We start from the raw sequence: 18,434 nt of genomic DNA on the forward strand, positions 1-18,434 counted from the left end.
GGGACTCCCTGACTAATAGCTTTTTTTGTTTAGGATTTTTAAAAAATTTTTACTTTTTATTATTTCTTTTATTTGTTGACATTATAATATAATGACATTATGTTGCCGTTCCGTTTCCTCCCTCCAAACCTTCCCGTCTCTTTCAAAGTTGTGGCCTTTTAGTTGTTGTTACACAGGGGTGTGTGTGTGTGTGTGTGTGTGTGTGTAGGACTGGGGCCTTGTGAGCTTTCCCCCATCCACATTACATGACTTCTATTAAAGTCAACCTTGTTCAGCGTGTGGTTAGGCAGCCATATTGGTGAAACTTTAGGGGTGTAGTCTCTCTCATTCCTAGGAGACAACCTCACCGCCAACTCTCCGATCCCGGCTCTTAGCGTCTTTCCACTCCTCCAACAATCCCTGCGTCTCGGGTGTAGGAGCTGTGCTGTAGACGTAGCGGTAGAAACTTGACTCCACATCTCTGCGTTTCGATTGGTTGTGGTTTTGATGGTCTCCCCTTCTGTTGCAAAGAGAAGCTCCTTTTATAAAGGTGTGAGAACTTCCGTCATCTGTCGGTATAAGGACAAATATTTAGGATGTAGTTAGACATCGTGATTTCCTAAAGCAGCAGCTGTAGGTTCTCCTCCAAACACATGACCTCAGTGACCCTGCATTGTTGGCTTGGTGTCCAGTGCCAGGCATGAGTTCACCCGAGTGGGCTGTTAAGTCCAATTAGAGAGCTCTTGGTTACCACTGAGGCATTCATGCCACTACTGTACCCTCAGTTATTCTGCTACGCTGCTCATTGCGGTGGCTCACGGGCATCATAGCTGTAGGATTCCCACTTAGTCCTGAAAGCTTGTGTGGTGCCTTCTGGAACCATGAAATCTACTTCTCAGGGAGAGGGCATTCACTGACCAATAACTCAGGGAGGTATCCCAGGCCTAAGGCATATATTCATGTTTAAATATCACCTCCTACTTCCCCATCTCTTCAGTTAGTAAAACTGCAACTAAAAGAGGCATGTCAGACAGAAAATACTACACACACAGACACACACACACACACACACACACACACACACACACACACACACACGGAGGATGACGCATCTAGAGAAAACCTACTAAAATTCTTTTAAGTGTGACCATTTAATAAAGTTAAATGTTGTGGGGGCCCCCAGCCATAAAATTACATCATTACTCCTTCATAACTGTACGTCATGAATTGTAATGGGAACATCTGATATTCAGGTTATCAGAAATGTGACATCCAGAGGGGTCACGACCCACAGGTTGAGAACTGCCGTTCTGGACAGACGGAACCGTGTGGGTGTTTGCTGTATCAGACCATTCAGATTGGGGTGATGACTGAGCTGTATTCATCTAACATGTTTTCAGGTTAGGATGTAGGTTGCCCCCTGCAGCTCACAGACGCGTCCCTCCTTTACCGATTTGTATAGCGTGTTTTCCCACCGCGTGGAAGGAACTCACATCTATTATTTCTACAGGGAGCACGATGCAAACAAAATCAATTACATGTATGCTCAGTATGTCAAAAACACGATGGAGCCACTTAATATCCCAGATGTCACCAAGGACAACAGATTTCCCTGGACAGTAAGTAACCCGATTGGTAGACCTGATGCTCACCGGCTGTTTTCCCTTCAGACCCACATGCACAGCTGCTTTTTGTCTGAAGGACTAGGCTGGAAACTGGCTGTTTAAGGGGGAGGATCTCTGGTTTTCCTGCTCGAGGGAGGGGATGGTAAAGTATGTTTATGTTTGCTGGGGAGGGTGTGCTGTGTGCTTCCGCTGACTCTTTGTATAGTGACAAACCAGCATGTGCAAGTTGAGGTGATTTAAAGGACATGGTGTCAGAGACTTTCCTCAGATGGAGTTCCTGGTTTTATCTGTAAAAGTTAAGGTCCCTGTGGTTTGGATGCACGCCACTGGCAGTCTTCTTAGTGAGCTGCTCCTTGGGAAAGATGGGTATCCGCTTGCCTTGACAGCGAAGTCATTACAGAGATGTGTTCCGCAGACACTGAACGCTTTGAATTCGGTGTTTTCTTTAATCTTTCGAAAATGCCAGCCTGTGACACAAGGCTGTCTTGATTCTGTTGTCTGCATACTTGGGACAACTTTGTCAGACTATGGAAATGTAGGCTTCAAGAATGGTGGCGTTATTAAGAATTCCAATACTGTAATATGTTGTTTTAGGATTTGAATTCTGCCTGCTTTGTGAATTGAGACCTCTACCTCACCAGGGTAGCACACACTGAATAACTATTTGACTTGCTTTTACTATAGACTCTTTGAAAGGTTTAAGTAGAATAAAGGACACTTGGTATATTTTTCTAATAAAGATTGACTTTGCTGCTCATCGTCTGTGGCTGATCTAAGATGAGCACATGAGTTATTTCACATGTACCTTACAGGTAATGCGATATTTGTGGGACCAGCCATTACTGTTGTTTTAGCGGTCTTGGTTTTGTTCTTTAGAATGAAAACATGGGCCATATAAGCACGCACTGCATCGGAAGTTTGCTTTGCACGCCTATAAAAAATGGGAAGAAGAACAAAGTCATAGGTAAGACCTTTCCACTGCTTGAACACTCAGAATTTGTGTAAGAGAAAAATATTCCCTACTACTTTCAAATGTGACTTGTGAATTGAAAGAATAAAATGTCTGAGGAAAGAGAAAATTTAGAGTTAGAAGTTAACTATGTTGATAAATTCCTCCATACACATCAGACATTTTATTAGATATATTTTATGTTTTAATCATCAAGATACGGTTTTATCTGAGAGTTTTGTTTAAGATTGATGTGCTAAAGACTATAGACTGTCCTGGCAAAATGGCTCAGTGGGGGAGGTGCTGGCCGCCAAGCCTAAATTCTATTCCCAGGATCCTTATGGTAGAGGAGAGAACCAACTCGAGTGTTGTCTTCTGATCTCCACATCCACACTGTGACACACTTGCACAACCCCCTTTGTGCACACACAGACACACACTCACATACACATAAAACATGTTCAAAGTTCATACACTGAGAGGCATCAACTGACAATGTATATTTAGTCTATTTCCTGATATTTGACTTTTCAAATATGTAGTAGAAGTTGTAGACTGGATTAATTCGTTTATTCGTTTAATCAGTATTTATTGCGAGCACTCCCACAGTCTAGGCACCTGGCATAAATCAGTGAGCAAAGCAGAAATCCCTCCTGTCCTAGGGTCTTACATTTGTATACGGAGGTTAAAGGACAACCTCTACTACATAATGGCACAAAATGCCTTCCCCCAGACAATGGAAGGATGCTCCCTGTCACTGATGTGTTTACCCCTAGGTGTCATGGGCTTTATTAAGAGCAGGGCAAACATTGCTGGGCATTGGTAGCACATTGCTTTAGTTCCCACGCTCAAGAGGCAGAGGCAGGTGGATTTCCAAGTTGGAGGCCACCCAGGCCTACATAGTGAAACCCCATGTTTAAAAAGACAGAGGTGGACAAATAGTATGTTATTTTGTACTCTGGTTATCCATGGTTGACACAGAGAGAGCAGTTCTGCTCCCAAGTATGCTCCCAAGATTGTAGAAATAAAGGAAAGACAGCTGACTTCAAAAGACTAAAATTTGACACGAAAACCCCAATGGAACATCACTTATGTATAAATTTATCTTTAAAAAAACTGTATAGCTTTCAAATTGTAAGAAAAAGAGGCATTATTATTTAACATGGAGACAGGGAGGTAGGTGTGCTAGCGTGCATGTGCCTGTGTGGGGTGTGTGTGTGTGTGTGTGTGTGTGTGTGTGTGTGTGTGTGTGTGTGTGTGTTTTACAAATGTTGAAAGTGCCTGTATAACTTGGACACAACTCTGATTCCTTTGCTAGCCAGCCATTAAATATTCCATGAGCTGCCCTCCCAGGTTCTGATTCCAGACCCACTAATCTGATTTCCCTTATTTGATTTGCCTTCCAGCATAGCTCATAGGAAGGGAACCGGTTACTTTTCAGGTTCACGTTTGCGTTCTAAAGTTTCCTGTCTGTTCTGGTCTTCTTCACCAGTCTTGCTGTCCCCTGTCACCAGCATGCCACTGTAGGTCCTGCACCTGTCAGGCTCCGGGTCAGAGCCCACATACACTCCGAGAAGCTTGTAGGCCACTCCTTGCTGTACTGTGTTTTCTGCAGCGCTCTTCTGGGCTCAGACAAAAAGACCAGAAGCCAACAAACATGGAAGCATATCTATAAACATCATCACCAGCCGATCTCCAGAATAAGCAACAAATGTTGTTAGAAAACTTCACTTGCTAGGAGACCAACGGGGATTACATTATGTTATGCTTTTAGAAAATGTTTTTTATGTAATTATAAGAAACTAACATAAGCTGCCTTGGAGAGTGTGGAATCGAGCTCCTTCAGGGAGGTATCATTTACTAATATGTTGTCGTAAGGAAGAAAAAGACCCTCAACACCGTCGCTGTGAAATGATAGGCAGGGTCACCGGGGCTGAGGGAGAGACGCGTCTGGCACTCCTGCACTTTCAGCTGGTTACAGAGCCCAGGCCTGGGGAAGGAACTCATAAGCCCTTTGCTTCACTTTCATGTAAACAATTAGGAGCACTCAGTAACTTCGTGGATCTGTCAAAATTCACTCTTTGATCCTGTGTCGGTTTCCAGAAAATGAGCAAAGCTTTTAAAGCTTAGAATGAGAAGACTCAGCCAGGCACGGTGCACACGATGGGCAGATCTCTGTGAGTCTGAGGTCCATAGAGCAAGTTCCAGGACAGGTAGGGCTGCATAGCAGAGACACCCTGTCTCAAAAAACAAAAGTCAAAACCAAAGAATATGAGTAATCGGGCCCATGCTTTCACATCCTGCTGAAAAGCAGAAGCGAAGAGCATCAAAAGCCATTAAAAAGAGAAATCCTTTTTTAAAAGAGAAATAAGTAGCTCCTGTGTGAGTTTGTGGAACAGACAAGGTACTCGAGTTCATTGCAAGTGTGAAATGGAAATTTCCCAGTGTTCCCTGCTGGTTTGTATGTGTGAAAAGCTGGGAGATAGAGTCCTGCACACAGTTAGATTTCCATGGGAGCCATGGGGAAAAGATCATGGCTGTGGACAGTTCGTCTTCAATGTCACAGACCAGATCCCCATATGGCGTTCTAATAGAGAATCCCCACAGAGTTACACGCAGACAAACAGGCCACCCTGTGTGTCTTTCTGTAATCTTATTCCTTCCTCTTCATTGGTTTTCATTACTGACATTTAGATGAAATTATAAACATTAGACCAGTTCAGAGCCTGTTGTATCATCAACTTTATTACCCAAAGTATTATATCCTATCAATAAATGTTTTTGTTTGCACTGCCTGATATAGAATGTTTCCACCACTCCCCAGAAGAAAATTTTCTCAGTTATCATTCATTCATTTTAACCGTGTGTTTGCCCTGTTAATAAAGCTAAATATGCCCTTTGCTCCATGTTATCTTTCCAGGTATTTTGATCTTTAATCTCCATACCAACTTCAAAGCATATTTGAAGGAGGTAATATATTTTTAGATTTTAAACCATACATTATATTATATTTACATATTATGTATTATATTATATATTATATGCTGTTTATCATCTGTCACACACCATATTATACCCACCTTCTCTCCCTATGTTGAGATTCTGCCTGGCTCAAGTCTATGCACGTCCTGTACATTCGCAACTGCCGTGAATTGAATTCATATGTTCAACCGCCTTGTGGGGATCAGACAACACTGTTTTCTTTCTAGTCATTCCCTGTCTGTGGTTCTTACAGTCTTTCCTCCCCCTCTTTTACAATGATCCCTGAGTCTTGGGTGGTAAGATAAATGTCCCATTCAGGGGGCCACATTTTTCTCTTATTTTCTGCAATTTAAACAGGTGTATTAATTACCATATACTTCAAAAAGAATCTTCTTTGATGAGAATTAATTACCATATACTTCAAAAAGAATCTTCTTTGATGAGAATCTTCTTTGATTTAGACTCTTACCAAGGCTAATAGGACCACACCAAGACTCTGGTCCATCTCCTGCTTTTTCTGCTTTTCACTAGTCTATGAATATAATGATAAATTGTTGGTCAGTTTAATATTCTACTCACTTAATAGTAAAACCAGCGGTTTCTCCTTTTGAGTCTTTGCTGTTTCTAGACCTGAGTTCTGGTCTCAGCGATGGTGCTGAGTGTAGGTTTCGGCTTGTGGGCGGGCCTTAAGTCCAATTGGAAAGTAGTTGGTTACTGCCATGACACTGGTGCCACTATTGGACCAGTAAACATATCTTGCCAGGCCAACTGCAGCTGTGGCTCACAGGTTCATGGCTGACTCAGGATGGTGATTACTTTTCTCTCTGGTACTACACATAGCACTTCCCAGTGCTCTGAAAGCTAACAACAGAGACAAAACTTTCATGTTGGAACCAGCATGGCTTCTCCATGTCTGTGACTTCAGTATGTGGTGTCCTCAGCATCTTAAGAGTAACGAAGAGTGTTAGCAATCACCTTTAATGTTTGGGGTCGATGGAGCCCAAAGACATAAACTGTTCTTGGCACTGATTCTGTATGAGCCAATCCAGACGCAGAAAGGCAAATGCCCTGGTTTTCTCTCATTTGTGGATATTGTTGGGGAAGGACAGGGGTGGATTGGTCTTTGAGACACGGACTTACTTTGAAGTCCTGGCTGGCATTGGAACTTGATAACTTTTGAATTCATTGATATCTGCCTACCAATTAAAAGCCCATGACACCACACCCAGCAAAATGACTCTTAAAATATTTTTATTAATTTTGAGAATGTCAGCCAATTTATTTTGATCATATTCGCCCTAGCTTCTCGCAGATCCATCCCGACCTCCCTGCCCACCCAACTTGCCTCCTTTTTCTCTCTTTTTAAACCCATGCAGTCCAATTTGTGCTGCCCCAATACTGCCGAGTGTGAGGCCATTGTCTGGAACCGATGAAGGATCCCCCCTTCAAAGCTGATGCTAAGAGGTGTAGTTGTGAAGGGGAAAGAAGGACCAGGGTGGGTTGCATAGGATGCAGGATCATGGAGCAACATTAATCTACTTCTGCAGAAGCTTACATGGATGTAAAGTGGAATTACCTCTCATCCATGTGTGTGACACTGCCCCCTGTGAGACACCATACGCTTCCAAATAAAAAACTCAATGCCAGGAGTCAGTTGCTTCTTGAGGAGATGATTCTCTTAATTACCTGAAAAAGTCAACACAAATATCTTTTACAAGATTAAATCTAGTTTTTAAAACCTCTTGACTAAGATTGTTGGCCCCCAAGGATGAGCAAAAAACATTTTTTTTCTTAAGATTGGTGTTAAAGTGGGTTTGGTTTATTTTAAGGCCAGGCGCTAATTTTTATGTTCGCATCTATGGCAGAGAGAGTCTGCTGCTCTAGCAAAGTACATACATATGCCTTCGCCCTGCGCTGCCACAAAGCTAGGAGGTTGGGAGCAGATGAGGAGCCTCAGAATTTCAAGAAAGACCGCAGTGGCAGGTTTCCCAGCATCCTCTCTGTGGTTTCCAGCGGTGCTGGGCAGTGACCAGCTCTTACAATGGCCGTGGCCACAGGAGCTGATGTTAAGTGCCCCACCCCCACAGTGATATTAGGAAACATGGCTAATTTACTGTTTGGTTTTATTATTGCTTCCACTTCCTCCTAATTCAGTCTTGGGTCTTATTTTTACCTTACGATTATATTTATTAAAACGCATGAAATCGTTTTCACGCCTCGCACTCCATCATCGCATTGTCCAGCTCTTCTCATGGGTCATTTGTGAAGAAATGGTGAAAATTTAATCAGTCTATGTGGCCAAGTCTTAAATTCTCTCCAGGAGCAACTCCATTGGTGTCTTATAAACCTTCCCGTGGAGTTTTGCTTGCCACGATTAGATTTTCTAAGGGATTTAATGTGATCAGTGGGATCGGCACTCGTGCTGCCCAGCCAGCTCTGGAGCGAGAATTTAATTACGTGCTTAAGTGGCTGTTTGCCTTCGGCTCCCTTTCTCGCCCTGGAGCTTAGGTCTGTATTTCTTCACCTGTGGTGGTGGCTTGTAACACGGGAGCATTTTATCCGTTCTGCACTAGGCTGTGGACACAGCAGACTTAATATGCATCTGGCATTCCATTTAAATGGTTTGTGAGCAATTCCAGAGTATCATTTAATACTCTCCCCTCCTCCTTCTTTTCCTTTTTGTCCTCAGAGCTTTGCAGTCCACCACTGAGTTCCATCTCCAGATCCATTAATACCTCTTAACATAGTTGTTAAGCGAATTTTAGCCAGGACAGATTTGAATTGCTGTGTACCAGACTTAATTAGGGCATAGCTTAGCAAATTGCTCACCCTGAGCCCTCTGTCACACTTTCCATTGTGCGCCTGGGGAAACTGCTATGAGGTAATCTGAAAAATCTTCTTTCTGAGCAATGGCCACCAGTGTCTAAGATAACTTGTGTGAAAACTGAAAGACCCTTCATCTGCGATCGGAGCGGAAGGGTCTGAAACAGATGACTTGCAGGAAAATTCCAGCTGGGAGGCAGGCAGAGCCGATGTAAACAGTCCCATGGTTATAATGTGAGGATCCACAAAGATGAGAGGACATAGCCCTGGTGTTTTTACCAAATATGGGGTGTGTGTTGTTAAGATAATGAATGCTGGGTGCTGTGTTATGTGTGGCTTTTTGCTCTCATGGTCCACCGTCTTTATGTCTTGTTTGAAGTCTTGCTTTATAATAGAATAGTGTTGGAAAGGGGGTCCCCGCAGAACTACATGCAGCTAGGAGAGAGCATGCAGGCACAAACACTACGTAGGCAAACACAAATGAAAAGCAGAATCCACATCATTTGTTAAAATAGAGAGTGCTACCATGGTGACAAAAGGAATTAATATGTAATCAGACATGGTCAGCACAGACCATGAAAATCTTTTGTGTTCCAGGAAAAATAAGGGCTAATAGTCGATATAATCTCCGTGGGAAAGTACCTCGGGTCAGAGCTGGGGTCCTGAATTTTTTTCATTAACTCAACATTTTTTTTTTCTCTAAAATTCTTACTGTCTGCCAGGATTTTGTTAGCTGAGAAAGTGGGATTGTGGGGAGGGGATTGCTAAACCCAACACGCTTAAAGCCAAGAAAGAAACAGAAGCGGAGTCTGTCCTCACTCACCCAGTGTTACTGTGAACACAAGGAGGAGAAACGCCTGCCCTGTGTCTGAGCTGCGAGGCTGAGGACCTCTTTTTGAAGGAGATGTAGGCTTTACCTGGGAAACAGGCAGGACAGCACGCGACAGCAGCGCAGGCCCCAGGTAGATGGAGAGTCCACCGCAAAGGTTGAGCTTTGCATGCGAGTGAGCGTGCTCAGTGAACGGAGCTAGGTGTAAGCCACGGCAGAGGTGGATTTTAGATTCACGTGGGTGCTATGTAGCTGTGAGTAAACGCAGCAACCTCCTCCTCGTTCCTGTAACAGTCCCACCACCTTCATAAGGAAAATCATGAGGACCAGAGACTGTGTATCTACTCAAGAACCCAGCACAGTGCCTATCCCACAGTGGACACATACCGGAAGTCTTCTATTTAGAGACAAAGTGATAAAAGTTAACATATTTTACTCAGTCATGGGCCGCGTACACCCATGCCTTGTGCGGGAACCTTGTTCTGTAGACACAGAATCTCTTAGCAACACCAGCTGAGTAAAGATTATCCTAACATTAAGACAACCCGCCATTCTTGCCCAACTTCATGGCTGACCTATAAGGAGACATCATGGTATTCTTTGGGGACTAAGTCTGCTTTTATTATCTAAAATACTCGTTGTATCTGTGTTTACTTCTTCCCATGTGATTATCTTGAATACTCGAGCATATATTTGAAATTCGAAGCTGCCTATGTCAGCTGCCTATTTTCCCCATTCTATTCTGTATGTAATTGCATTTTTAAACTCCAACTTCTCCGTAAAGGAAGGCAGACTGTGTGACCCAAAACTCTGATCTGCCTCAAAACTGTTCTCTTGGCTCATGTACAAAAATCCAATTAGTTTCCGAAGGACAAGTTGTCTTTGGGGACTCAACTGATCTAAAATTCATGACCAAACTGGAGGAAAATAGTCCTCTAGGAATTTTTTATATCATACACGATATACATTCAGGGCTGTGTAAAACTAACACTCATAGAAATTAATCGGGGCCCCTCTCCTAGGTTTGTTCTCACTTGGAGACACTATTTCTGAGAGAAAACAGTAAGGCAATCTTTGAGTGTGAATACTGAGGCCGATCGGTGCTGTGGTGACTGACAGTCATATGTGCTTAATTTCTTGGATCGCTACAGGGGTTTGCCAACTTGTTAATAAGATGGAGGAGAAGACTGGCAAGATTAAGGCTTTCAACCAAAACGATGAACAATTCCTGGAGGCTTTTGTCATCTTCTGTGGCTTGGGGATCCAGAACACACAGATGTACGAAGCGGTGGAGAGAGCCATGGCCAAGCAGATGGTGACGTTAGAGGTGGGAAGAAGCCCGTGGGATTTGGTCTGCCCGGGGACACACTCAGCTTCTCCTCCTAACACTCACAGCATAAAAACACGGGATGCTCATGATGATGCCCATATGCTTGTTTAAAAGCTAAAGAAAGGAGATCCCAAATATTTAGACTCTTACCAAGGCTAATAGGACCACACCAAGACTCTGGTCCATCTCCTGCTTTTTCTGCTTAAAGCAGTATTTGCCTGCTGCTCTCCATTCATGGGGATACCCACCATCACTGTGTCTGTCTCTTCCCTGTTTATCTCCCGCTTGCACATCTCTTTATGAGGATATCTATTTAAAAACAAAAACAAAAAGCTTTTTAAAAAAATCCCCTACTGGGCTGGAGAGATGGCTCAGCGGTTAAGAGGACTGACTGCTCTTCCGGAGGTCCTGAGTTCAATTCCCAGCAACCACATGGTGGCTCACAACCCTCTGTAACGGGATCAGATCCCTTCTTCTGGTGTGTCTGAAGACAATTACAATAATACATAATAAATAAATCTTTAAAAAAAAGTCCCCTACCAATCTGGGAGAATTGAAAGTAAGGAAAAGAAAAAAAATAAAGGAAAATAAATAAAGGAAAATCAGTAAATGGCAGAAACAAGTGTTTCACACTAACGGGTCAGGGACTTTTCCTTCTGATACAGCTAGGTTTCTGGAGAGGCTGCAAATATTATTCCCTCTGTGAACTAGAACTTTACATTTTTTATTTAAGTATAAAATAAGCCTTTGAATACAGCCACATCTTTGGTTTAAAGGGAATTTCTAAAATTATCCCCCATTGCTTACAAGTCACCCTTTTTGAAAATGAGAATTATGATTCTTATCTCGTTCGTTAGAAGGTTTAAAGTAAGCCCAGCTCGTGAAGAAGCACTGAGTCCTGGTTCTCCCGTGAATAGCCAGTGTCTTCAGCTGCCGCTTTACTTTCTCTGTCCCTGGCTTGTAGACTCTAAGAGCCCCTTTCATCCTGTGTGAGTGTCCATTCCAGAGTGAATTTGATAGTTGTTACAGATTTCACCTGAGAGCCATTTCTAAACCACTTCCCCCCATCCCAACAGCAACTCTTCGGGCAAGAGTTTTGCTCCCCTAGGCTGAACACAACAAGTCTGTTTCTGAAAAAAAAAAAAAAACAGTTCAAAATAATCTTGCTGCTGCGTGAGCCAGTCATCCTTTGTAGAGTGTCTTATAAACAATGGGTTTGTTATATCAACAGTGTCAGAGTGAAAGTTTCAGGACTTTCTTTGAGAACTAAGGAGTGTAGCTTCAGAAGCACACAATGAACCCTCGATGGAGGTTTCACTGTGTTGATGAAAGCCACAACTGAGAGTTGGCAGTGAGAGACCCTTGTTACCTGCCTCACAAGTTGGAGCAGGACTCCAGTCGGATGTTCTGTGTGCATCAGTCGTCCTGCCTGTGTAACCTGGGTTCCTGTCTTACCCATAGGTCCTGTCTTATCACGCATCAGCGGCGGAGGAAGAAACAAGGGAGCTCCAGGCTCTAGCGGTAATCCTCTTCTTTTGGGAACTCACTGACTAAAGCCATTTAATTGGTATATTAGTGCTTTTCCTAGTGGTAAATATTTAGATGGACACAGAAATTCTTCACGGTGATCTGTCCTTTCTTGCTAGGGTATAAAGTCACTGATACTACAAAGCACCAGCGGTCTATGTTGACTTTGTCATGCTATTCTGTTACCCTGACTTTCCCCCCCAGTGCTTGATACAGATGTCACATCTTCTCTTTCACCAAAATTAACTTAGTTTTCTTGTACTGGGGAGATTGAGAGGGGTGCATTATAGGTGGTTGGTTATCACCGGTGACCAGCTTTGCATTGGCAAGAACAGAGAGCAGTCTGATCTCTGACCATATGGTTTATGGGAAGGTGTTTGAAATCAGGAAGAGATAAGGTTAGTTACTGGAGTCCTGTCATCATTCAGGATGCTGTGAGGGGAAAGCAATCGGACTTGTGAGCACACATGCCGGGCACTCTGGGTCTTGGCTGGTAACACTTTGGTAGTGGTATGTGTAAATCTGAAGCACTTGCACACTTTAGTGTACTTTGTGCACTTTAGTGTACAGCACACTTAGTACACTTGCAATTCTTTCACTAGCTGGGTCTTTTTGAATTGTGCACAGGAGGGGAAAGCCTGAGAGGGTCATAGAAATTCTCTTTTGTTGTTATCGACACCATAGCTGGCCAGAAGATAACTTTCTCCTGCTTTATCAACGCATTCTCATGGAAACTCCAGCTGGGTTGTGAAGACCACCCTGGTGTCTAGAAAAGCCAAAGAAACTTCAAGTTCACACGGCCAGGCCAATAGAAAGAGGCAGTGGAGAGTTTCTAAGTTAAATTGTGATTAGGAAGATGAGTCATCTAGCAAAGAGGGCAAAAGAGTCAGTCATTAGGTAATTTTATCTGAAAGGTCACGAAAAGTTTACAGAGGTATTGGGTTGAAAGTATCATTGCCTTGGGCTTAGTTGATCCTTTTTTTTTTTTTTTTTTTCTTGAGACGGAGCCAGGCTCTCATACATACTAGCCGAGGATGTCACTTGAACTCCTGACATTCCACTTGCCTCACTCAGCTTCCCAAATCCTAGAGGTATAGGTGTGAGCTACCTCACCCAAGTTACTTGGCATATTTGCCCAGCTCACCAACAAGATCTGCTTTTCAATTCAATACACACTGTGAGCAGGAAACGGTTCTGTGCTTTCAAGCCCTTCCAGGTAGAACTCAAGGCTAAGGGAGCCCCACCCTGCTGTGCGTCCTGTGTAAATCCAAGAGCGAATGCAGGAATTTCTAAAGACAATGCTAAAACCATGGCTGGAGCACATTAAATGGTTTTACACTTCAGAAATAGTGGAGTCTTTCATAAAAGTCTGAGCTTGGTTCCTCACCCCCCTCAATTATGCTTATAATTTTAGCAAGAGAAAAACACCATGGAGTGCCTGAAAATTGCTACACTGCGTATTGTTCAGAACCATCTGTTGTTCCGTTTGGAAAATAGATGTCTGGCAGCTGCGCTGTGGGGTGGAGGGTTGCGTCTTTTGTAGGTCAAGTAATTTATTTAAATTGGTTGGAATTCAGCAACTGATTTTAATTCTAGCTTCCTGTCAACCAAATAAAAATTCTTTTCAGCTCCAGCTACCCAGGTGTCTGAGTCACCCAAGAAGTCCCCAAGTCACCCAGGAAGTCCCCAAATCACCGTCTTTGCCATGTGTTTGCTTCCTCATCTCCATTCCAACTGTAAAATAAATTCACCAGCTGTCCTTTTTTTTTTATTTTGAAATTTTACTCTTAAGAGATTAAATAATATTCCTACCAAATATGTTTTCCATGTATCCAGAGAAATTCTCTAGTCATAATGAAGTAATTGAACACATTTTGGGGGGGGTTAATTTGATTTTTTTTTAAATCCAATTTCAGTCTGGCCTTCTCTTGGGTTAGCACTGGGTATAACATAGGACCTTTCAGCTGAGCCTGTTGTCATCTTTTTGGTGACTCCTAGACACAGATTGCTGAGAAAGCAATAAAAAAGCCTCCAGTCATGTGATCATGGTTTTAGAAAATTAAGATACTAGAATATAAGGTTGGGAGATGACTAACCAGTTGCGAACATTAGCTACTCTTGCAAAGGACCTGGGTTTGGTTCCCAGTACCCTTGTGGTAGCTTTCAACCATCTGTAACTTTAGTTTCAGGGATCCAGTGCCCTCTTCTGGCCTCTTCAGGTTCCGAGCACACAAATAATATACATTTATAAATATAGGCAAACTCTTATACACATAAAATAAAAATAAACAATCCTTTTAAAGAAAGATACCAGAATATACCTTAAATGTACACCTCGTCAAATGAGAACTACTTTGAAATTCCCTTAGGCATTTTTATTGACTTCATATCAAAGAGAAATAAAACAAAAGGACATTATAAAACATTAATGCTGATTGAGAGACTTTGACATTTTATGGATGATCAAGTTCAAAAGCTGCCCATCTTTTCAGACTTGTTTTAATAATGTCTTGTGTGTGAATAAGGAGCCTTTTATCAACAGTTGGATGTAAATAATTGTTTCTGTGTATTTTGGACTTGAGATCTGATACTTAAAATCTAAACCAGACCGAATACCCCTGATATCAATGTGACTTTATACATATGAATATGAATACGTATATAAAACACACAACTAGATAGCCCCGTTTGTGTAGCCATGTGCCTACATCTTAAGTTTCTGCTGAGGTGACCAGAGACCTTCCATACCACAGATGAAATAGAATCTTTTTAAAGAAGCCTTCACCAAAACTAAGAAACTCAATAATATTTAAATGATTCTTATGCTTATTCTACCCAAGTGTAGCATTATTTTCCATGCTCCCACATGCTTAATGGTTTTCACAGAAACCACACACTTAAGAAATATAATAATAAAATATAAAAACATATGAAACCGCTTTTAACTGTTGATAGAGTCAGACTTCTTACGTGTTATGATAGTGTCATATGACATCTCTGCCCCCCACATCTATGGAAGAAGAGAACGTGACCCTGAACATGAACCCGCAGAGTTGCAGTAACAGGGGTTCCTGGTGCCAGCATCTCCATGGACTTCCAGTTATTGTTTTTAGCTGCAGCAACGTTGAGGTCCTTGTGGCTCTGCCATACAGTAAGCATTGTTTTGCAAGTCCTAATACTGTGACAGCACCTTAGAAACTATGCAGAGGGGTAGGTAGAACACTTCCAGGGGAAAGGTGGATCCTGTGTTTTAACTAAATTAAAATCAGTTTACAAACTGGAGCTAGTTCTGTACTTGTTAAAGATAATCTAAAGTTGACTATTCCAAGTGACTTTCTACCATGACTACTCACAAGGAGGAACTATTCAGGCCTGTTCTCCCTCTCTCTCCCTCTCCCTCCCTCCCTCCCTCCCTCCCTCCCTCTCTCCCTCCCTCTCTTTCTCTTCCCCCCTCCCCCCTCTCTCTGAATTCCCAGTGTCCTTGAGCATGAAAACATCAAGCTTATTGATATGCACACAAACTGAAATTGATGTGCAGAATTATGTATGCAGTACCATAATACAAATGAAAGAAAAGGAAAATCTAACTGTAATTTTAATTTTTCCAGAGGAAGTGAGATGAAGAGGAGACCTACAAGAGTAAAGCCATGTACTACAAGGATGTATTGTTCCTTTAGCAGTGTGGTTCGTTACTAATACTGACATTTGTATTATAGTGGTTTGTAAGTGAAATTCATAGGAAACATAACTACGTGTTATAGAAAACTGATCATGTAGTTGATGAATTTTAAAACCTCTTCAGTCTTGTGCTGAAGAGGTGGCTCAGTGGTTAAGAGTACTGACTGCTCTTCCAGAGGTCCTGAGTTCAAGTCCCAGCAACTACAAGGTGGCTCACAACCATCTGTAATGGGATCTGATGCCCTCTTCTGGTGTGTCTGAAGACAGCTACAATGTACTCAGATATATAAAATAAATGAATAATTCTTTTAAAAGATAAGTAAATAAATCTAAAGAAAACCTAGTCTTTACCTCCTAGGCTATGCAGGTACTGTATTAGGTCATCAAATATGCCAAGAGTGTATTTGTGTACAGATATGTAATGTATGTATGTATGTACATATGTAATGTGTATAGTATATTAATATATAATATAATCACAGAAGATAACTTTGACTATGAGAGATATCAGGCATTTTGAAATTATAAAGGTACTCTTTTCTGAGCAACTTATACCTGTGTCTCCAAATCTCTTGGTGCCCCATTCCCTCTTGATCAGTGCTCTAATCTTAGACATGGGAGAGGTGGCGGGATTTCAGCAAGGATTTTCATTCACCAACCTGTTAAGATGCGTCTGGATTTTGTCTCTAGCCAGTTCTATTATGAAATTCATAAATTCTCTTATTTTCTGATCATGGTTTGAACCAAAAGAGCTGTGTGTGTGTGTGTGTGTGTGTGTGTGTGTGTGTGTGTGTATCCATCCTTCTGAAGCAGGAGGAAAGCAGCTAGTTGACCTTGTGGTTTCTGTCCATGGTGGTGACCATTAGTTTCACAAAAAGCCATTTCACTGAAGATAGCCACAGTGACCACATAAATCTGTCATTGACTACTGATGACCTCTCCTAATGCAGTGGCTCCCACATGTTTACATCCATCAGAATCACTCCGAAAGCTCGTTGTAACACAAAGATGGCCTGGGCCCACCCCGGCTTTTCTAGTCCTGTATCTCTGTGTTTACTTTTCTCCTTTGGTAGCCTGCAGAGTACTTTCCTGTATCAAGGATGTTAGTCTGTAGAGGCGAAGGCTCTCGGTAGGCAGCAGCTGGACGTCTCCATGTCCGAATGCTGGTTTCTCTGCCCCATATCTTGTTGCAATCTGGACATGGCACTGTAACGCTCATTCTAAGTATCTCCTGTGTCAAGCTTGTATCAACATTGCTTCCCATTTGTTCTCTGACTTGTCAATAAAAGCTAACCAGCCAGTGGCTGGGCAGAAGAGAGAATAGGGCAGGACTTCCACCAGACAGGGGAGCACAAGGGAGAGAGACCATGAGGAAGGGGTCAGAGAGACATCAGAGGAGAACATACCTGAAGCCCAGAGAGCCAGGCCAATACTAAAATGCAAGTGTCTCAGGGATTTTGGCTGGGAGGTAGCGAGATTAGATTACGGATTAGAATAAGTCAGTGACTGCCTAGGTATGGTCCAGTAAAACGTGATTAATTCTGGTAGATTCTGCCTCTTCCGGTTGGGATAGCTGGGGATAGAGAAACACCACCACTATTAAAATTCCTTTTACAATGGATGCTGCAGGGATAACCACTGTTAAGCTTGTTTCTCTATAAAATGAAGCATCCTTGGATTACATCCCCAAAGATGGTATAGCTGGATCTGGAGGCAGATTGATTCTCAACTTCCTGAGGAATGACTGCACTGATCTCCATAGTGGCTGAGCAGATTTTCACTGCCACCGGCAATGGAGGGGTGGTCCCCTCACTCCACAGACTCTCTTGCATGAGCTGTCATTTGTTTTATTGATCTTAGCCATTCTGACAGATGTAACGTGAAGCCTCAGAGTAGTTTTGAGATGGCTGAGGATACCCACAATTCTTTCTGGTGTGCTCTTAAGTGACTAATATGAGGTTTCTCCGTCTTTGTTTTTGTTTTTTTTTTTTGTTTGTTTGTTTTTAATGTAGACACAGTGCTATGAATTTGCCTCTTAGAATTACTTTCATCATACACATTGATTTGGGATTTGCTGTGTTTCCGGTTTTATTAAATTCTAGAAAGCTTTTCATTTCTTTGCTATTTTTTGTCTTGACCCACTTTTCACTCAGGAGCGAGTTGTCCAGTTTCCATGAATTTGTAAGATTTTTGTTGTTTCTGTTCTTGTTCATATCCAGCTTTCATCTCTGGTTTTCAGATGGGATGCAGGATGTTATTTCAGTGTTCTCGTATCTGTTGTACTTGGTTTGTGTCCAAGTATGTAGTCAGTTTTGAAGAAAGTTCCATGAGATGCTGGGAAGAAGGTATACTCTTCTGTGTTTGGGTGAAACACCCTGTAGATGTCTGTTTCTAATACTGGTTTATATCCTCATTTAGCTTCAGTATCTCTGTTTAGCTTTTGTCTGGGTGACCTGTCTGTTGGTGAGAGCTGGGGATCGAAGTCTGCTGCTGTCAGTGTGAGGGTCAGTCTGTGATTTAAGCTGTAGCCGTGCTCAATTTGCTTATTTGGACGCCCTTGTGTCTGGGGCAGAGATGTTAAGAATTATCATTTCCTCTTCCTAGATTTTTTCTTTAGATCCGTAAGTCCTTTCCTATCTCTTCTGATTAGTTTTTTTCTTTTTAATAATTTTTTTTTGGTTCTTTTTTTCGGAGCTGGGGACCGAACCCAGG

General features: G+C 42.3%; 1 protein-coding gene across 2 annotated transcripts in view; it reads left to right on the top strand.

Moving 5' to 3' along the window:
• Pde5a (phosphodiesterase 5A) overlaps nucleotides 1-18,434 on the top strand; it is a 144,432-nt gene that overhangs the window by 71,933 nt on the left and 54,065 nt on the right. For both annotated transcript variants that reach the window (XM_087615296.1, NM_133584.1), the window contains 4 exon segments: nucleotides 1,490-1,598; nucleotides 2,481-2,568; nucleotides 10,339-10,514; nucleotides 11,979-12,038. In XM_087615296.1, the coding sequence (XP_087471422.1) occupies nucleotides 1,490-1,598; nucleotides 2,481-2,568; nucleotides 10,339-10,514; nucleotides 11,979-12,038 (433 nt within the window).

This window comes from Rattus norvegicus, chromosome 2, assembly GCF_021556685.1.
Source record: "Rattus norvegicus strain SHRSP/BbbUtx chromosome 2, alternate assembly SHRSP_T2T, whole genome shotgun sequence".
NCBI classification, from domain to species: Eukaryota; Metazoa; Chordata; class Mammalia; order Rodentia; family Muridae; genus Rattus; species Rattus norvegicus.